This window comes from Oryza brachyantha, chromosome 8 (genome assembly GCF_000231095.2).
Source record: "Oryza brachyantha chromosome 8, ObraRS2, whole genome shotgun sequence".
Taxonomy (NCBI): domain Eukaryota; kingdom Viridiplantae; phylum Streptophyta; class Magnoliopsida; order Poales; family Poaceae; genus Oryza; species Oryza brachyantha.
Window position 1 is genome coordinate 1,370,648 of NC_023170.2, and position 12,927 is coordinate 1,383,574.

A 12,927-nucleotide genomic window follows, 5' to 3' on the forward strand; every position below is an offset into this window, starting at 1 on the left:
GCGCCCGCCTCCACCGTCGTCGCACTCTCGCCACCGTGTGTCGCACACCTCCTGCCTCCGCGCTCAGATGCGCCTCACGTATGATACCAAATGATACCACTTAGCGTCGCGTGACAAAGAAAACTCAAAAGGATGCAGATATCACATGGTACCAGGCGGTACCGTATGGTTCTTTGGTCGAGTTGCCTGTAAGAAGTGGAGAACGACGAGGAATCATGGCGATGATGCCCGGTGCCGGTGCGAGGCAACGTGGTGCGCAAGGTGGCGGCCATGATGAGCGAACTCGACACCGACCGCGACGGATTCATTAACCTCAGGGAGTTCACGGCGTCCCACGGTCGCGGCCTCGGGGAGGCCGAGCTGCGTGTCGCCTTCAACGTGTACGACGTCAACGGAGACATGCACATCACGGTGGCCGAGCTCGAAAAGTTCCGGATGGAAGGATGTGGCTGCCGTCCCTTTTAATTATCCCGTCCCCTGGACGGCATGCCGTTGTACATTTTTTTTATTTTAAAGCACTCTAGGTATAAAAAAAGTCATTATAGATTTTTAGTTTTATAATTATTAATTTTATTATTATATTAAAAATATTAAATAATTAAATAATTGTCTATCTTTTATTATAATATTAAATAACTATTAAAAAATTAAATAATTGTCTATCTTTATCTAGCAAAATAACACTTAGTGGGCATGAGTCTGACTATAATATATTATTTTCTTAAGTTTCTTTTCAGTAATGTTTCTTTTTCAGATACAATAAATGCCAGATCAAAGATCTGTCACGACGGATGTGTTTTAAAGATCATCAGCAATTATTATTTAACTAGGGATGACTACAAGGCTGTGGAGAAGCGAGAAACAGGGTGAGACCCACCTCCAGCCTAGCCTACGTTGCCTTGTTATGATTTACTCTCTCATGGTTTTTTTACGTGGCACCGTTAACTTTTAGATATTGATCGTTTATTTTATTCAAAAATTTTATTTAAATATATAAAATTATAAATCATACTTAATATTTTTATAATAATAAATCAAATTATAACAAAATAATTAATAATTATATATATATTTTTAAAATAAGATGAATGGTCAAACGTAAACATAAAAGTCAACAGCGTCATATAGAAAAACATGAAGAGAGTAGAAAATAAGGTGTGACTCACCGTTAGTGGTGAGAACGTGACAAGGTCCATGCGTTCTTTCACAGCCCTATTTAATTCTTTTAGCTCAAAACTCTATACAATTTTATTTTCAACCATTTTAAACCCAACCCTTAAATTTTATAAACAAAATGATGGGTCCCATTATCACCCCTACCCACCGTAACATATTGTTCTTTTTTACCAACAATAATGCTACGTCACGGTAGTAACTCTTTACAAGACACAATGTATTACTACTTTTTAACAACTAACCAGTACTTCAAGCGTGATTGACCTTGAAATACAACGTGTTTGCTCCAATCCCGTGAGCGAGTGCATTCATTCAAGCGGCCATAACTTGATACAAAAGAGACCAAATGCAACGAATTTTGATTTTTTTTTTGTTTTGAATACATCGAACTTTTAGACTATATAGGTGGAGAAAGTTACTCCATTACAGAATTGTAGTGTTCAGTTGAGCCCCAAAAGAAAAAAAACGGAGATGCTTCGAGTGATTCTTGATCCATTTTCAACCGAATTTTCATGTGGAACTTGAACATCAAGATACAGAACTCTATCAGGAAGTGTCGAGTATTTCTCTAGCAGAAAAACCAAACTAATCTTCTGTATTATCAGCCACCCGTACCATGGAAACTAATCTAAGGAGATGTTTATCTCAAAGCTGGACTCTGAGCTGATGGTCTCCTTGTTGGTGGTTCCAGCAGGATGATCAGCACACTCCAGCATCAGCCTCAGGTGCACCGGTTTCATGATTGTCAGGTCCCTAGCATCCTTGCAGTTCTGCATCAACAGATCAGCGCCTGCATGCTCCTCGCGACGCTGACACTGGATGATCTTCTTGACCAGAGCTTTCTGCTCCCCTTGGTCGTTTTTCGTGCTGTCGATCTTCAGGTACAATGCAGCAGAGGCCACCAGCTGCAAAAGGTAACATGATAGTGTATGAAGGAAGTGTCTGAACTTCTAGGTGACGTGAACATGAGTACTTCAGAGTTATTATGACATAACAGTAAGGCATTTCCCTCCAGTGATCGAGAAGATTGTTTTTAAGAGGAGACGCACCTCGCATGTCCCAGGACTGACGTTAACGGCACAGGTGAAATGCACTCTTCTCTGGTCTTGGTAACCTCCATCTGTAGGTTTCTGATCAGATTCATGCGCAGTAGGCTCCTCAGGAACTTCAGAAAATGCTAGGTTATCTATCTCATCATACCATTGCTGTGCTATACCAACCTGACAGCATGTACATCAGCATAAAGGAATTAGCACCTTCCAACTGGAATATCAAAAAGTCCAGAACGAAAGAAGAGAGTTCCTTTCACCTTTTCTGTGTTCGAGGCTGGTTCATCAGAACCGGAAATCTCAGCACCAGATCCCCTTACTTGGCGCCAAATACAATTCTCAACCAAAGGTGAGGCAAGTTCAGTATCGGCAGGTATATCTACAGAAACCTTTATATTGCATCTTCCTGTCAAATGAATATCTCGAGTTACACAAATATCTTGAATGAATTCCACACAGCAGTGCAATTTGGCAAAGAACACAATAATAAGCTACTCATCCAAGTAACTTACATTGTCTCTCGTGATTACGCAAACCAGTAGAGTTTGTTTGAACTTTAAGATTGAAAGTTTTCTATTATATCCAATTGCAGTACAGGATATTGTCAATTTAAAAGAATTTGAAGTTGAAGGCACGGCAAGTTACCTGGGAGCACATTTACTTGACGGATATGCTGTTGACATTGTCCAGTAGAATGACCCCTGATGATTCATTACAAGTAGAAAGGAGTGTCAAAACAATGAACATGCAAGCTTAGCATATCAGTTTCCATGTCATCACAAACCCACTGAGCATATGAATATAGGATAAGCAGCTTACCAGGTTGGTACTCTCTCGAGATGGCAAACAGACCAATATGGAAACCCAAGGACCCCGAAATTCGAAAATTGAATATTTGAGGTGACCTGGGTATCCAAGTCATGCTTCAAAACACTTTGACCATCTTGACAGAAAGGAAATAAATTGGAATAATTTATTATATGATTTGAAAGCAAATTTAAGTCCTAACATAACAGCTTATATATCAACCTGCATCGCAGAAGACAATGCACTTCTGAAATCTTACAACTGATGACACAAGTTCCTTGACAGGGATCTTCCCCAACGGATCAAGATCAGAATACTCTGTAGCATTTGATGACCAACTCATGTTCATATCCTTCAGGAGAGCACATCTCTCATTCATTGTTTGCTGATATGACTCCATCTCTTCAGCTCTACCTTCACAAGACTTTAACTCTTCAATGAGTTAGGGAATTTAAGTCTACTGTATGAAACAAAGGAGTTTACTGACCTCTTTCAATTTCCAGCTTTTTACCAGTTGATATGCTCAAGATCCAGAATGTTTCAAAGCTGCAAAAAATGTTAGTATAAGAACTATTTTTTTCTCAGCACATCCACAGTCAAGACAATATGTCCAAAACAGGGACCAGCTATAGTTGACGTACAGTACATAGTGTGTGTACATCACATAAAAACCAAGAACAAAGTGCAGCTTTACTGTATTAAGAACTTCCACAGTTTGTTTAACCAAAAGCACAGTCATATTTGGTTAAATATTTTTGTAAAAACAATATGTTGCCAGTAAACAAGAAAGCTCTACACAGAAGAGTCTTATTATCACACTCAACCAAGAGAATATTCAGCAAGCATCCACAGTAACATCATTGAGCAATATGGAACTAAAATTGAGATCGGACTGAACTGTACATGTACAACAAGTCAACTCCCAAACTGAATGACAAGTCTAACATAGAAAAGGTGCACAAAATTGAGAATAAGTTAAATTAGATCCAAATGGCTATAGCCGTTGTGAGAAAGACAAATTAATCCAACTGATATTTAAAAAAGGTTAACGTGTAGGGGATGAGAAGTGATCCATACTAGCGGTCTGCTACTAAGAAGGCATCTTCTGTAACCTTTAGCAAATGCCATGGAAATGCTATTGAATCTGTATCAAAATTTCCGTTTGGAGCATCTTCCCGTCTCAAACCTAGCTTATCAACAATCCAACTCCAGATGCCACTGCTGCTTTTACTGGAGACTGGATAGACGGTCTCTAACATCCTCCTTCCCAAATCTGCTTTTCTAACTGCATGGTTCTGCAGAAGAATCAGGTAGGGGAGTTTGAATCTGATGCATTAGTACATGGGTAGCTGTAAATTTAGTGGAAGACAGGGGAGAACATGTAATATGCACACAAGACCTTCTAATATACCAAATATTATATAAATCCAGAAAATTATAACTACTGAAAAAGGCATTCTTCTCTAGTTCTCTTATCAGAACAACAAAAAGGATCGATCCTATTGTGGATAATTACCTCCGAATCTACAACATATAGACAATCTTCAGTGGCATTATAAAATGATGCAGCAGGGCGCAAGAACTTGGCAGATTCAAATTCACCATCCTCAAAGCCAGGGGAGCATCCAATCTGGAAAAAGGAAATTACATTTATAATCCTGCATGGCTGCAGTTCTATATTCTATGCAGTCATGCAAACAAAATTTAAACCAACAATAACAGTAAGTCATACATACATAATCTAAAATAGTCCCATTGCTGTCGCTAATGATGACCCTATGATGGTTACTGTCTGAGATGAAAATGCGATCTCCATCTTCATCAACCGATATGCAAGCTACAGCACATGAAGTTGACTATTTGAGTATTTACAACTTCTGGATTAAATAGGAAAAAAGCCATGGCATCAATTTTATAGAATTAGGTCGCAGTATTGATGTTTAAGTAGAAAATTATACAAAGTAGATAGGTGACAAGTACCAGGATGGTATAGTAACAAATTTCTTACAGAACCAACGCATGGTTCTTTAGGAACCTCTTCTTTTTGCCAAGAAACTTTTGATTCTGGAGCAGTATCAGAAGGTTCGGCTTTCAAGACAGCATTGTCCATGCCTGCTTTCAATAAATGATGAGCATCAAATTTAGAAAACAACGCTGCTGCAATTGAGATAAGTCCAAAAGACTAGAAAATTTAGACAAGGCGGGATTTATAGCATTGCAAATATAGCCAATTATGTTTAGTTTTTACCCTTGATCAAAATCTCAAGCTCTTCATCCCACTTCAAGAAGAGGACAGGGTCCTTAGAACCTTCAAATAGCAAGTAGCAAGCACCATTTGTCATCTGAACACTCATGAAAGGACATTCTTGTTTCAACAAAGTATTTGAGACAATACTAGAACACAAAAAGGAAATGCAAAACAAGGTCTTCAATTTTAATAGACATGATTAAAAAGTTCTTGAAAGTGAGTATAATGCTGCCAAAATTGAATACACAGTTATTTATAGGTTTTATAGGTTGAGATGACATAGAAAATGCACCAAAGGCATCAACAAAAAAAGGAATGTGGTTATTTATGCATCACAAGTTCATGATTCATGAATGCTTATTGATCAAGAAATAATTTTCAAACTTCTATAATACTATAAAGATTTCAAGGTTATGTGCCTTACATTTGTAAAGTCTTTATCTGACATCAAGATAGGAAAACTAATGTACTCCTTCATTACTGTGAGAATTGCTTGGCTTTGTGCTAGGGAACTAATACCACTCCCATGCTCCATAGCGAAAACAGTCAGATGTGGATACCTAGGAAGGGGGGAAGTTAAAATAAGTTCAAGATTTTGTTAGGCTAGAGCACATTTTACATAATTACCTCTGTTGAAGATATTTCAATCTTCGAAAAGCAGATGAAAGTTTTCCCTGGCAGTCTAACGTTCCACAGGATTCATATAAAAGGACAAGGTATGATCCTTGATTGAGGGTCTTCCAGGTGTCATTCATGCAGTTCAACCAACAATGATTTTGTCCTGCATCAACAAATTGTAGGCTATAACAACGAACTAATCCTCAGGAAAGGAGCAGTGCATTTACATTCACTACTAACATCTATATAACACAAATACTATAACTGTTCCTGTAGCAGACACAAGTTCATTTCAGCTTTGGAAGAATTTTGACAAAATACACTGCACTCTTGTACATCAGATCAGGATAGCAGTTTCACAAGAAATATAAACAGTTCAGGTGGTAAACATGGTAACTAGTTAAAGGAAATATTTGTGATTTTTTGGCACATGAATATTAACACAAGTACAAATATTCACAGAAAGGAGTAGGTCATATGCAACTTTGCAACATAATAACCCCTCCATATTTTAATAGATGATGTTGTTGACTTTTTGGCACATGTTTGACCACTCGTCTTATTCAAAAATTTTGTGAAATATGCAAAAATGCAAGTTATAATTAAAATATATTTAGTAATAAAATCCAATCACAATAAAATAAAAGATAGTCCGTCATAAATCATCAAATATATACCACAAAGCCAATGTCACCGTCTATTAAAATGCGGTTAAAATACGGAGGGAGTACCGAACAACATTTTAGAATTTGGAATTTTTGTTTATTCTGCACTAAACAGTGACACAGCGTCACAGTAAGTCAGTAGACAATGGTTGAAACAAGATTTTCTCGCCAAAGATAAACCGGCGCTTTGAGAAAACAAAAGCGTTTTTGGTGACATGATATACCTTCAAGCGTCCCAAAGGTGGATTTGATGAAACGTAGAAGCTCAGACTGTGAAGCAGATGTCTCGGGTTCACTTGGCACCGTTGCCATGGAGCTCCTGGATGGAGGAGAAACAAGAACACAGCAAATGCATCAGCATCACGAAAGAAAAGGAGAACCCACTAGTGGAAGCAGTTGCTGCTAGCTACTCTACCTCGTCGAGTGGTGCGCCTCCCAAGCCGTGGCCGCCGCATTCCGACGCCGAGGCAGACCGCGCCACAGGCGGGGACCGAGCCACGCGGACGCGCTGAAGCCGCGGCAGTCCCACACCGGCTGCTCCGGCGGGAGCAGCGCCCCCGGAGCAGAATAATACGAGGACGATGACGATGAGACGGCGCCGCGACGGAGCCTGGACGAGAGCAGCGCCGCGGCGGGATCGCCGCGGCGGCGCCCGAGGCGGCGGAGCGCCGCGGCCGTAGCCTGCACCATTAGAGCACCGTCCGCCTCCGCCTCCTCCTACGCACCGTCACCTGCTCGGCGCGGTAGCGTAGGTAGGACGGATCGCACGAAGCCGAAGGCCGACGCGGTGGCGGCGGGAGGGCGGCGCGGCGGGAGGAGAGGTAGGGCGGCGAGTGGGGGAAGGAAACCAAATTGGGGGTTGGGTTAGATGGGCTGGTTCAAAGTCTAGGCCCATCATAAATTTCAGCCCAAAGCCCATCCTATAGGTGAGCTTAACTGGGCTTGGTTTATGGGCCGGGCCTCTAAATGGGATTATGGGCCGGAGAAGGGTGCAAGGAGGCAAAGTTTAGCGATGCTCTTTCTCCATTTCTGGAGAAGCAAACTTCTTCAATTGCTGTGTGATTAAAAAAATACTTCTCTCGTTCTATAATGTAAGACTTTCTAGCATTGTCTAAATTAATGAATCTAGACATATATATAAATTATATATATTATGCTAGGCTAGAAAATCTTACGATATGAAACGGAGGTAGCGCTAAGGCCCATATAGTTGATATGCTGTGCACATTCAAGAATCTTGAAAAGGGATTATTGCTGAGGCTGTATAGGACTGTGGCTGAAAAGGGTAGAATATTTTTTTATCCAAACATTCAATTTGGCGTACATATGCTCCACTTGTGAGGTTTCCATATTCTCAGTGAGAATCAGTTGCCCATAGTGTTCCAAAATAAATCCATACAACATTATCATCATCATCATCTCCTTGAAATGACTCTAGCTGACCAGAAAAGTTAATCTTGTCTTTTTGGATGCCATAAGAAATTATCTTGCGAAAGGGACTTTGTCATGAATACAAGTTTAGTTTGCGTTCGTTTCTAGGTGAAGTGGGTGAAAACCCTCGTTTCTCATTAGCATGTTTCCGAACAATTAAACGGCATGTTCTTCTAATAAAAAATGACATATCTAAAAGTTACTTTAGAAAATCATACTATTAGTCAAGCTTTCGAGTTTAAAATTATTAGTACTAAATTAGTTACACGCTAATGAGATGTGTCATTTTGTGTTTCTTCTTCCTCCCCTCTTGATAAATATTAATTTGTGTTTGCTTTGATGCCACAACTACTTTCCAAAAAATAATCATGTGGCATCATGTCCATTTAAGATAGTACCATAAAATTTTGCACAAAATGAGCCAAATTTACAGTACAATACTCCTGCATGTGTAGGAGGTACCGTGTAAGTTCCTACTGAGGAACTTATCCAAGGTTCAGCCTTGATAGCCTAAGCTCCATTTATAGTACAATACAATATTATATATAGAGAGAATATAATAATTTTGGTCCCCTTTGGAATGTTCGAATTTTATAGGAATTCAAATATTTTCGATAAAATTGTTGTGAAATACTTGCATTCCAAAGAAGCGTTCATTTCAAAGGGAAAGTTCCTGTTCTAAAATAACCAGGGCAACACCTCTCATGCATTAGGGCTTTACACCCACTTAGTTTTCCTGTAGTTGCAATGCCATCAGATCAAGAAAGAAGCACACCGCATTGACTCAGCAATCCAAAACAAGCATGATCCAAACATATCTTTAGCGTCACGATGATGTGTCTGCAGTCTGCCTGAAGCATTTCCAGACAAGCTAGAATCTTTCTCATGAGGCTTCAGACAAAGCCACAAGAATCTGCCACTTTAGCACTTGCAGCAAAACAATAACAAACTTCAGAAAACCAGCTCCAGGTTTCTGATTAAAGCAGCCAGCTTTGGCTGATGATTAACAGAGAGGTTTCAGTCATTACACGAAGCATTAATCCAGTGTATTAAAGAGAGGTTTCAGAGATTACACGAAGCAATAACACAATCAATAAACTGTTGTGACAGATGTCATTACTCAAACCAGTACACAAACAGCTAAAGCCTAGCAGATGGAATAAAGGCTCATCTGAACACGAAAGACTCAAGAAGCTTCGCTGCAACCTGCCGCAAAAAAATCACTCCTTTTTCTTGAGAGGAATCAATCCGTGTGCCCTCATCGATTTGTGACCTAGCTTGCCTTGGTTGCTACCTTGTTCCTTGCTTGCGCCTTTAATTCAGTCATTCTTCCATGGATTTGATCTCTGAACTTTCTGAGAAGTAGAGAGGTAGCTGACAGGTGACAGCAGCATCGCATGCTACAAGAAGAAGAAGTTCAGGTTCTTGGCCACCGTCGTCGTCGTCGTTGTCATCGTCGCTGCTACACATGGGCGGAGTGATCGGAGCGCTGTTCGGCGGCGGCGGTCACCGTCGTGCAATGGAAAGAACGGTGACGAACCGGGCTGGTGGCGCCGGCGGCGACAATCGCCGGAGGGCGATGCTGAGCAAGAAATACTCGTACATACCTGACTCCTACACTTCTCTCGAGCAGGTGGATGAACACGAGATCACTGAAAGATACACTAAATATTATCATCGATTTAGCTCGTTTCTTGCATGTTTCTGCTTCTGAATTTCTGGTCGGTCGAATCAATGCTGAAAAAAGAATACATTTTTTTTCGTCAGGTGACGGCGGCGTTACGACAGCAAGGGCTCGAGTCATCCAACCTGATACTTGGGATAGACTTCACCAAGAGCAACGAATGGACAGGTAAATAAATAGTATGATCTGATCAAGTGATCATGTTCTTGCCTGCATTGCTCTGAATTACTACTCTCTGAATTCAGGGAAGCTTTCGTTCAACGGGCAGAGCCTGCACAAGCTAGGCACCACGCCGAATCCTTACGAGCAAGCCATCAGCATCATCGGCAAGACTCTGGCGCCGTTCGACGACGACAATCTCATCCCTTGCTTCGGCTTCGGCGATGGTGAGGAGCTAAATCAACATGAACACTGGTTAAAAATTCGCAGTTAAAACATGTGCGCACCTGAAACATTTGAGAAAATTCCGTTTGAGCACATGATAAATATTCATCGTCTTCTTCGTTGTCTGAACTCTGACAAAAATGGAATCTTCTTCTTCATGTGGTGTTTTCCCCCAATGCAGCAACGACCCATGACTACAATGTTTTCAGCTTCCATCCTGACAACTCTTCCTGCCATGGTTTCGAGGAGGTCCTATCATGTTATAAGAAGATTGTGCCACACCTCAGACTATCTGGTGATCATCCATCTCATCTCTGAAAAAAAAAAACTCCTGCATTGTGCATTGACCTGAAATCTTGCTGTCATCTTCTTTCAAGAAAGAAAAACAATGAAACTTAATTGTCACTGATGATTTAGCTGGTGAAATTGTGTGCAACTATTGCAGGGCCTACTTCTTTCGCGCCGATCGTCGAGGCGGCCGTCGACATTGTGGACAGGAGCGGAGGGCAGTATCATGTTCTTGTCATTGTTGCAGATGGGCAGGTTTTCCCTCGACACAAATGAAGAACACATAAACTTAATTTTGAGATATTTGTTTTACTCCATCTCACACTGATGTACTCAAGAACAAAAACATCCAACTTTATAGATACTTTCTCATTGATGGTGATTGAAAATGCAGGTGACTAGGAGTATTGATACAAGCGACAATGATCTTAGCCCCCAGGAGAGGGCGACAGTGGACTCCATTGTCATGGCAAGGTACAAACTACAAAGTTTTTCAACTAATTTCAGCCTTGCAAAACATTTATTTACTAATGGAAAATTGATTCTTGTTGCTATTTTTTTTCAATTATTGATTGATCTACTCAGCTCCTACCCTCTGTCCATTGTTCTTGTTGGAGTTGGAGATGGCCCTTGGGAAGACATGCAGAGGTTCGACGACAAGATCCCGGCTCGCCATTTCGACAACTTTCAGGTGAAGTTCTGAATCTCATCACCACAACTGAAACTTGGAGATGGATTGATCACATTGCAAAGGCAGATTAAACCTGTAATGTGATGCAAATTGGCAATTGCTTGTGTAGTTTGTGAACTTCACGTCGATCATGTCGAGGAGCACGACGCAGCAGCAGAAGGAGTCGGCGTTCGCGCTGGCAGCTCTCATGGAGGTGCCCATCCAGTACAAGGCCACCATGGAGCTCGGCATCCTAGGGTAAGTGAACTGATGCCACAGCCAAAATTTGAATTTTAAAACTTAATTTTAGAGTTAATTTTAAGGTTTCCTTATTGTAGTTTATTTCTTTCTGAATTGGCTTATCAAACTTTTTTTTGGTTGCTTAATTCTTTTCCCCTGGCTTATCAAACGATCAGAGCTAGAAACCTTGGCACATTCCAACTGGATAATTAGATAGATTATAAACTTGGGGAAATTGCTCATATGATTGATTAACTATTATAAAGTTAGCAAATAATTTAGAATAAACTATCTAAGAAACGCTAATTAGAAAGTTTTTTTGGGAGAAATCGTAATTTTATAATCATGGCATGAATAATCCCAACCTCCATTAGCCGTTCAGCACTGATGATTTTACTCTTCATCACCTGGTGATTTTCTTTACCTGTGCTGTTCTGAAGCCGGTCGACGGGGAAGGCGAAGAGGATCATGCCGGCACCGCCGCCGCTGCCGTCGGCGCCGCGGCAGCCGTCGCTGAGGAGGGCAGGCAGCAACGCCGCCGCGGCAGCCGCTCCACCGTCACCGAGAGGGGATCAAGTAGAGCAAATTTGTCATTGTGTCATCAAAAGATTTCTTCTTGTCATTTAGGTTGAGCAGGATTGACTTGACTCACAAAGCAACTGCTGCTTGTGGTTTGCTTTGCAGGTGTGCCCAATCTGCCTGACCAATGCCAAGGACTTAGCATTTGGCTGTGGCCACATGGTAACTGGAAATCTCAGACTAATTAGAGTTTTCTTTTTAGTCCTTTTTAATGTCCTTGAAAAGTAATTTGAGATACCAAAAAATTTAATACAAAATTTTAGTATTTTTATATCTAAAGGTACTAAACTTTACACAAAAAAAGTGATACATCGAGATATTTTTTCTAGGATAGTAAAAAAAGTTATTTCTTTTTTATTCTACTAGATGCTTTAATCTGTTCAAATATGTAGAAGTAGAAACATTTGTTTGATTGGATTGTTTCTCATATGCAGAGAAAAAATTATTGATTGGATTCTTTCTCTTGTGAAAACAACAGTGTTGCAGGGAATGTGGGGAGAGTCTGACCAGATGCCCAATCTGTCGACAGACGATTCGATCCAAGCTGAGGCTGTACTCAGGATGATCACATCAGCTGGTGGCTGTGATTTGTTCATGGTGTACAGGATGCATGACATCTCGTTTGTGAAAAATACTGAAACACATGAGATTTGTGCTGATAAATAGGGTTCCAAATGTATGATTAGTTCTGTTTGGTTTCTTCTGTGCATAAGGTTTCTTTTGTCTAGCTGCTTCCTTGTATCATCACCGAGAAACAAAAAGAAAATGACACCCAAGGGGGAATAAATAAAAAAATAAATAACTTGCAGAGAGGAAACTGGAAAGAGAAGAGTGATGGTTTTTCTTGTGTTGATTGGAGAGGGTTTGCTTCTATGATGAAAACCATAGACTTGTTTATATCACATTGTAAATTTTCTTTACCTCGAAAAAAAAACATTGTGAATTTCCAGTTATGTACTACTGAGGAATGTCTCAGTTTTGACCAATTATATTCTGCTGCTTATCTCAATATCTCTGGGGATTTCTTGCAACCGTCCTGATAATAAATAGTAGCAATGCTGCAATGCACTGAGCCATTATTCTCGTAA

General features: G+C 40.4%; 2 protein-coding genes across 3 annotated transcripts; one reads left to right on the forward strand and one right to left on the reverse strand.

The window, feature by feature from the left end:
- Positions 1–1,501: 1,501 nt before the first annotated feature.
- On the reverse strand, positions 1,502–7,291 carry LOC102707513. 2 transcript variants are annotated; one of them, XM_006659740.3, is made up of 16 exons: positions 6,979–7,291; positions 6,788–6,882; positions 5,908–6,061; positions 5,705–5,840; positions 5,281–5,374; positions 5,013–5,144; positions 4,769–4,869; positions 4,549–4,662; positions 4,110–4,327; positions 3,520–3,578; positions 3,255–3,446; positions 3,045–3,168; positions 2,871–2,926; positions 2,486–2,631; positions 2,226–2,396; positions 1,502–2,081 (listed from the first exon to the last, which is right to left on the reverse strand). In XM_006659740.3, exons 1-16 carry the CDS (start codon positions 7,251–7,253, stop codon positions 1,800–1,802), a joined length of 2,349 nt encoding a protein of 782 aa, XP_006659803.3. In that variant the 5' UTR covers positions 7,254–7,291; the 3' UTR covers positions 1,502–1,799. The 2 variants fall into 2 exon arrangements, with proteins under 2 accessions (XP_006659803.3, XP_040382500.1); XM_040526566.1 differs by having other exon boundaries at positions 5,013–5,147.
- A 1,843-nt stretch (positions 7,292–9,134) lies between these two features.
- Positions 9,135–12,850, forward strand: LOC102705365 (E3 ubiquitin-protein ligase RGLG4-like). The gene is made up of 12 exons (XM_015840266.2): positions 9,135–9,280; positions 9,361–9,627; positions 9,762–9,846; positions 9,924–10,064; positions 10,244–10,357; positions 10,508–10,605; positions 10,745–10,824; positions 10,936–11,041; positions 11,151–11,278; positions 11,701–11,836; positions 11,945–12,001; positions 12,318–12,850. Exons 2-12 carry the CDS (start codon positions 9,463–9,465, stop codon positions 12,402–12,404), a joined length of 1,197 nt encoding a protein of 398 aa, XP_015695752.1. The 5' UTR covers positions 9,135–9,280; positions 9,361–9,462; the 3' UTR covers positions 12,405–12,850.
- Positions 12,851–12,927: the final 77 nt, after the last annotated feature.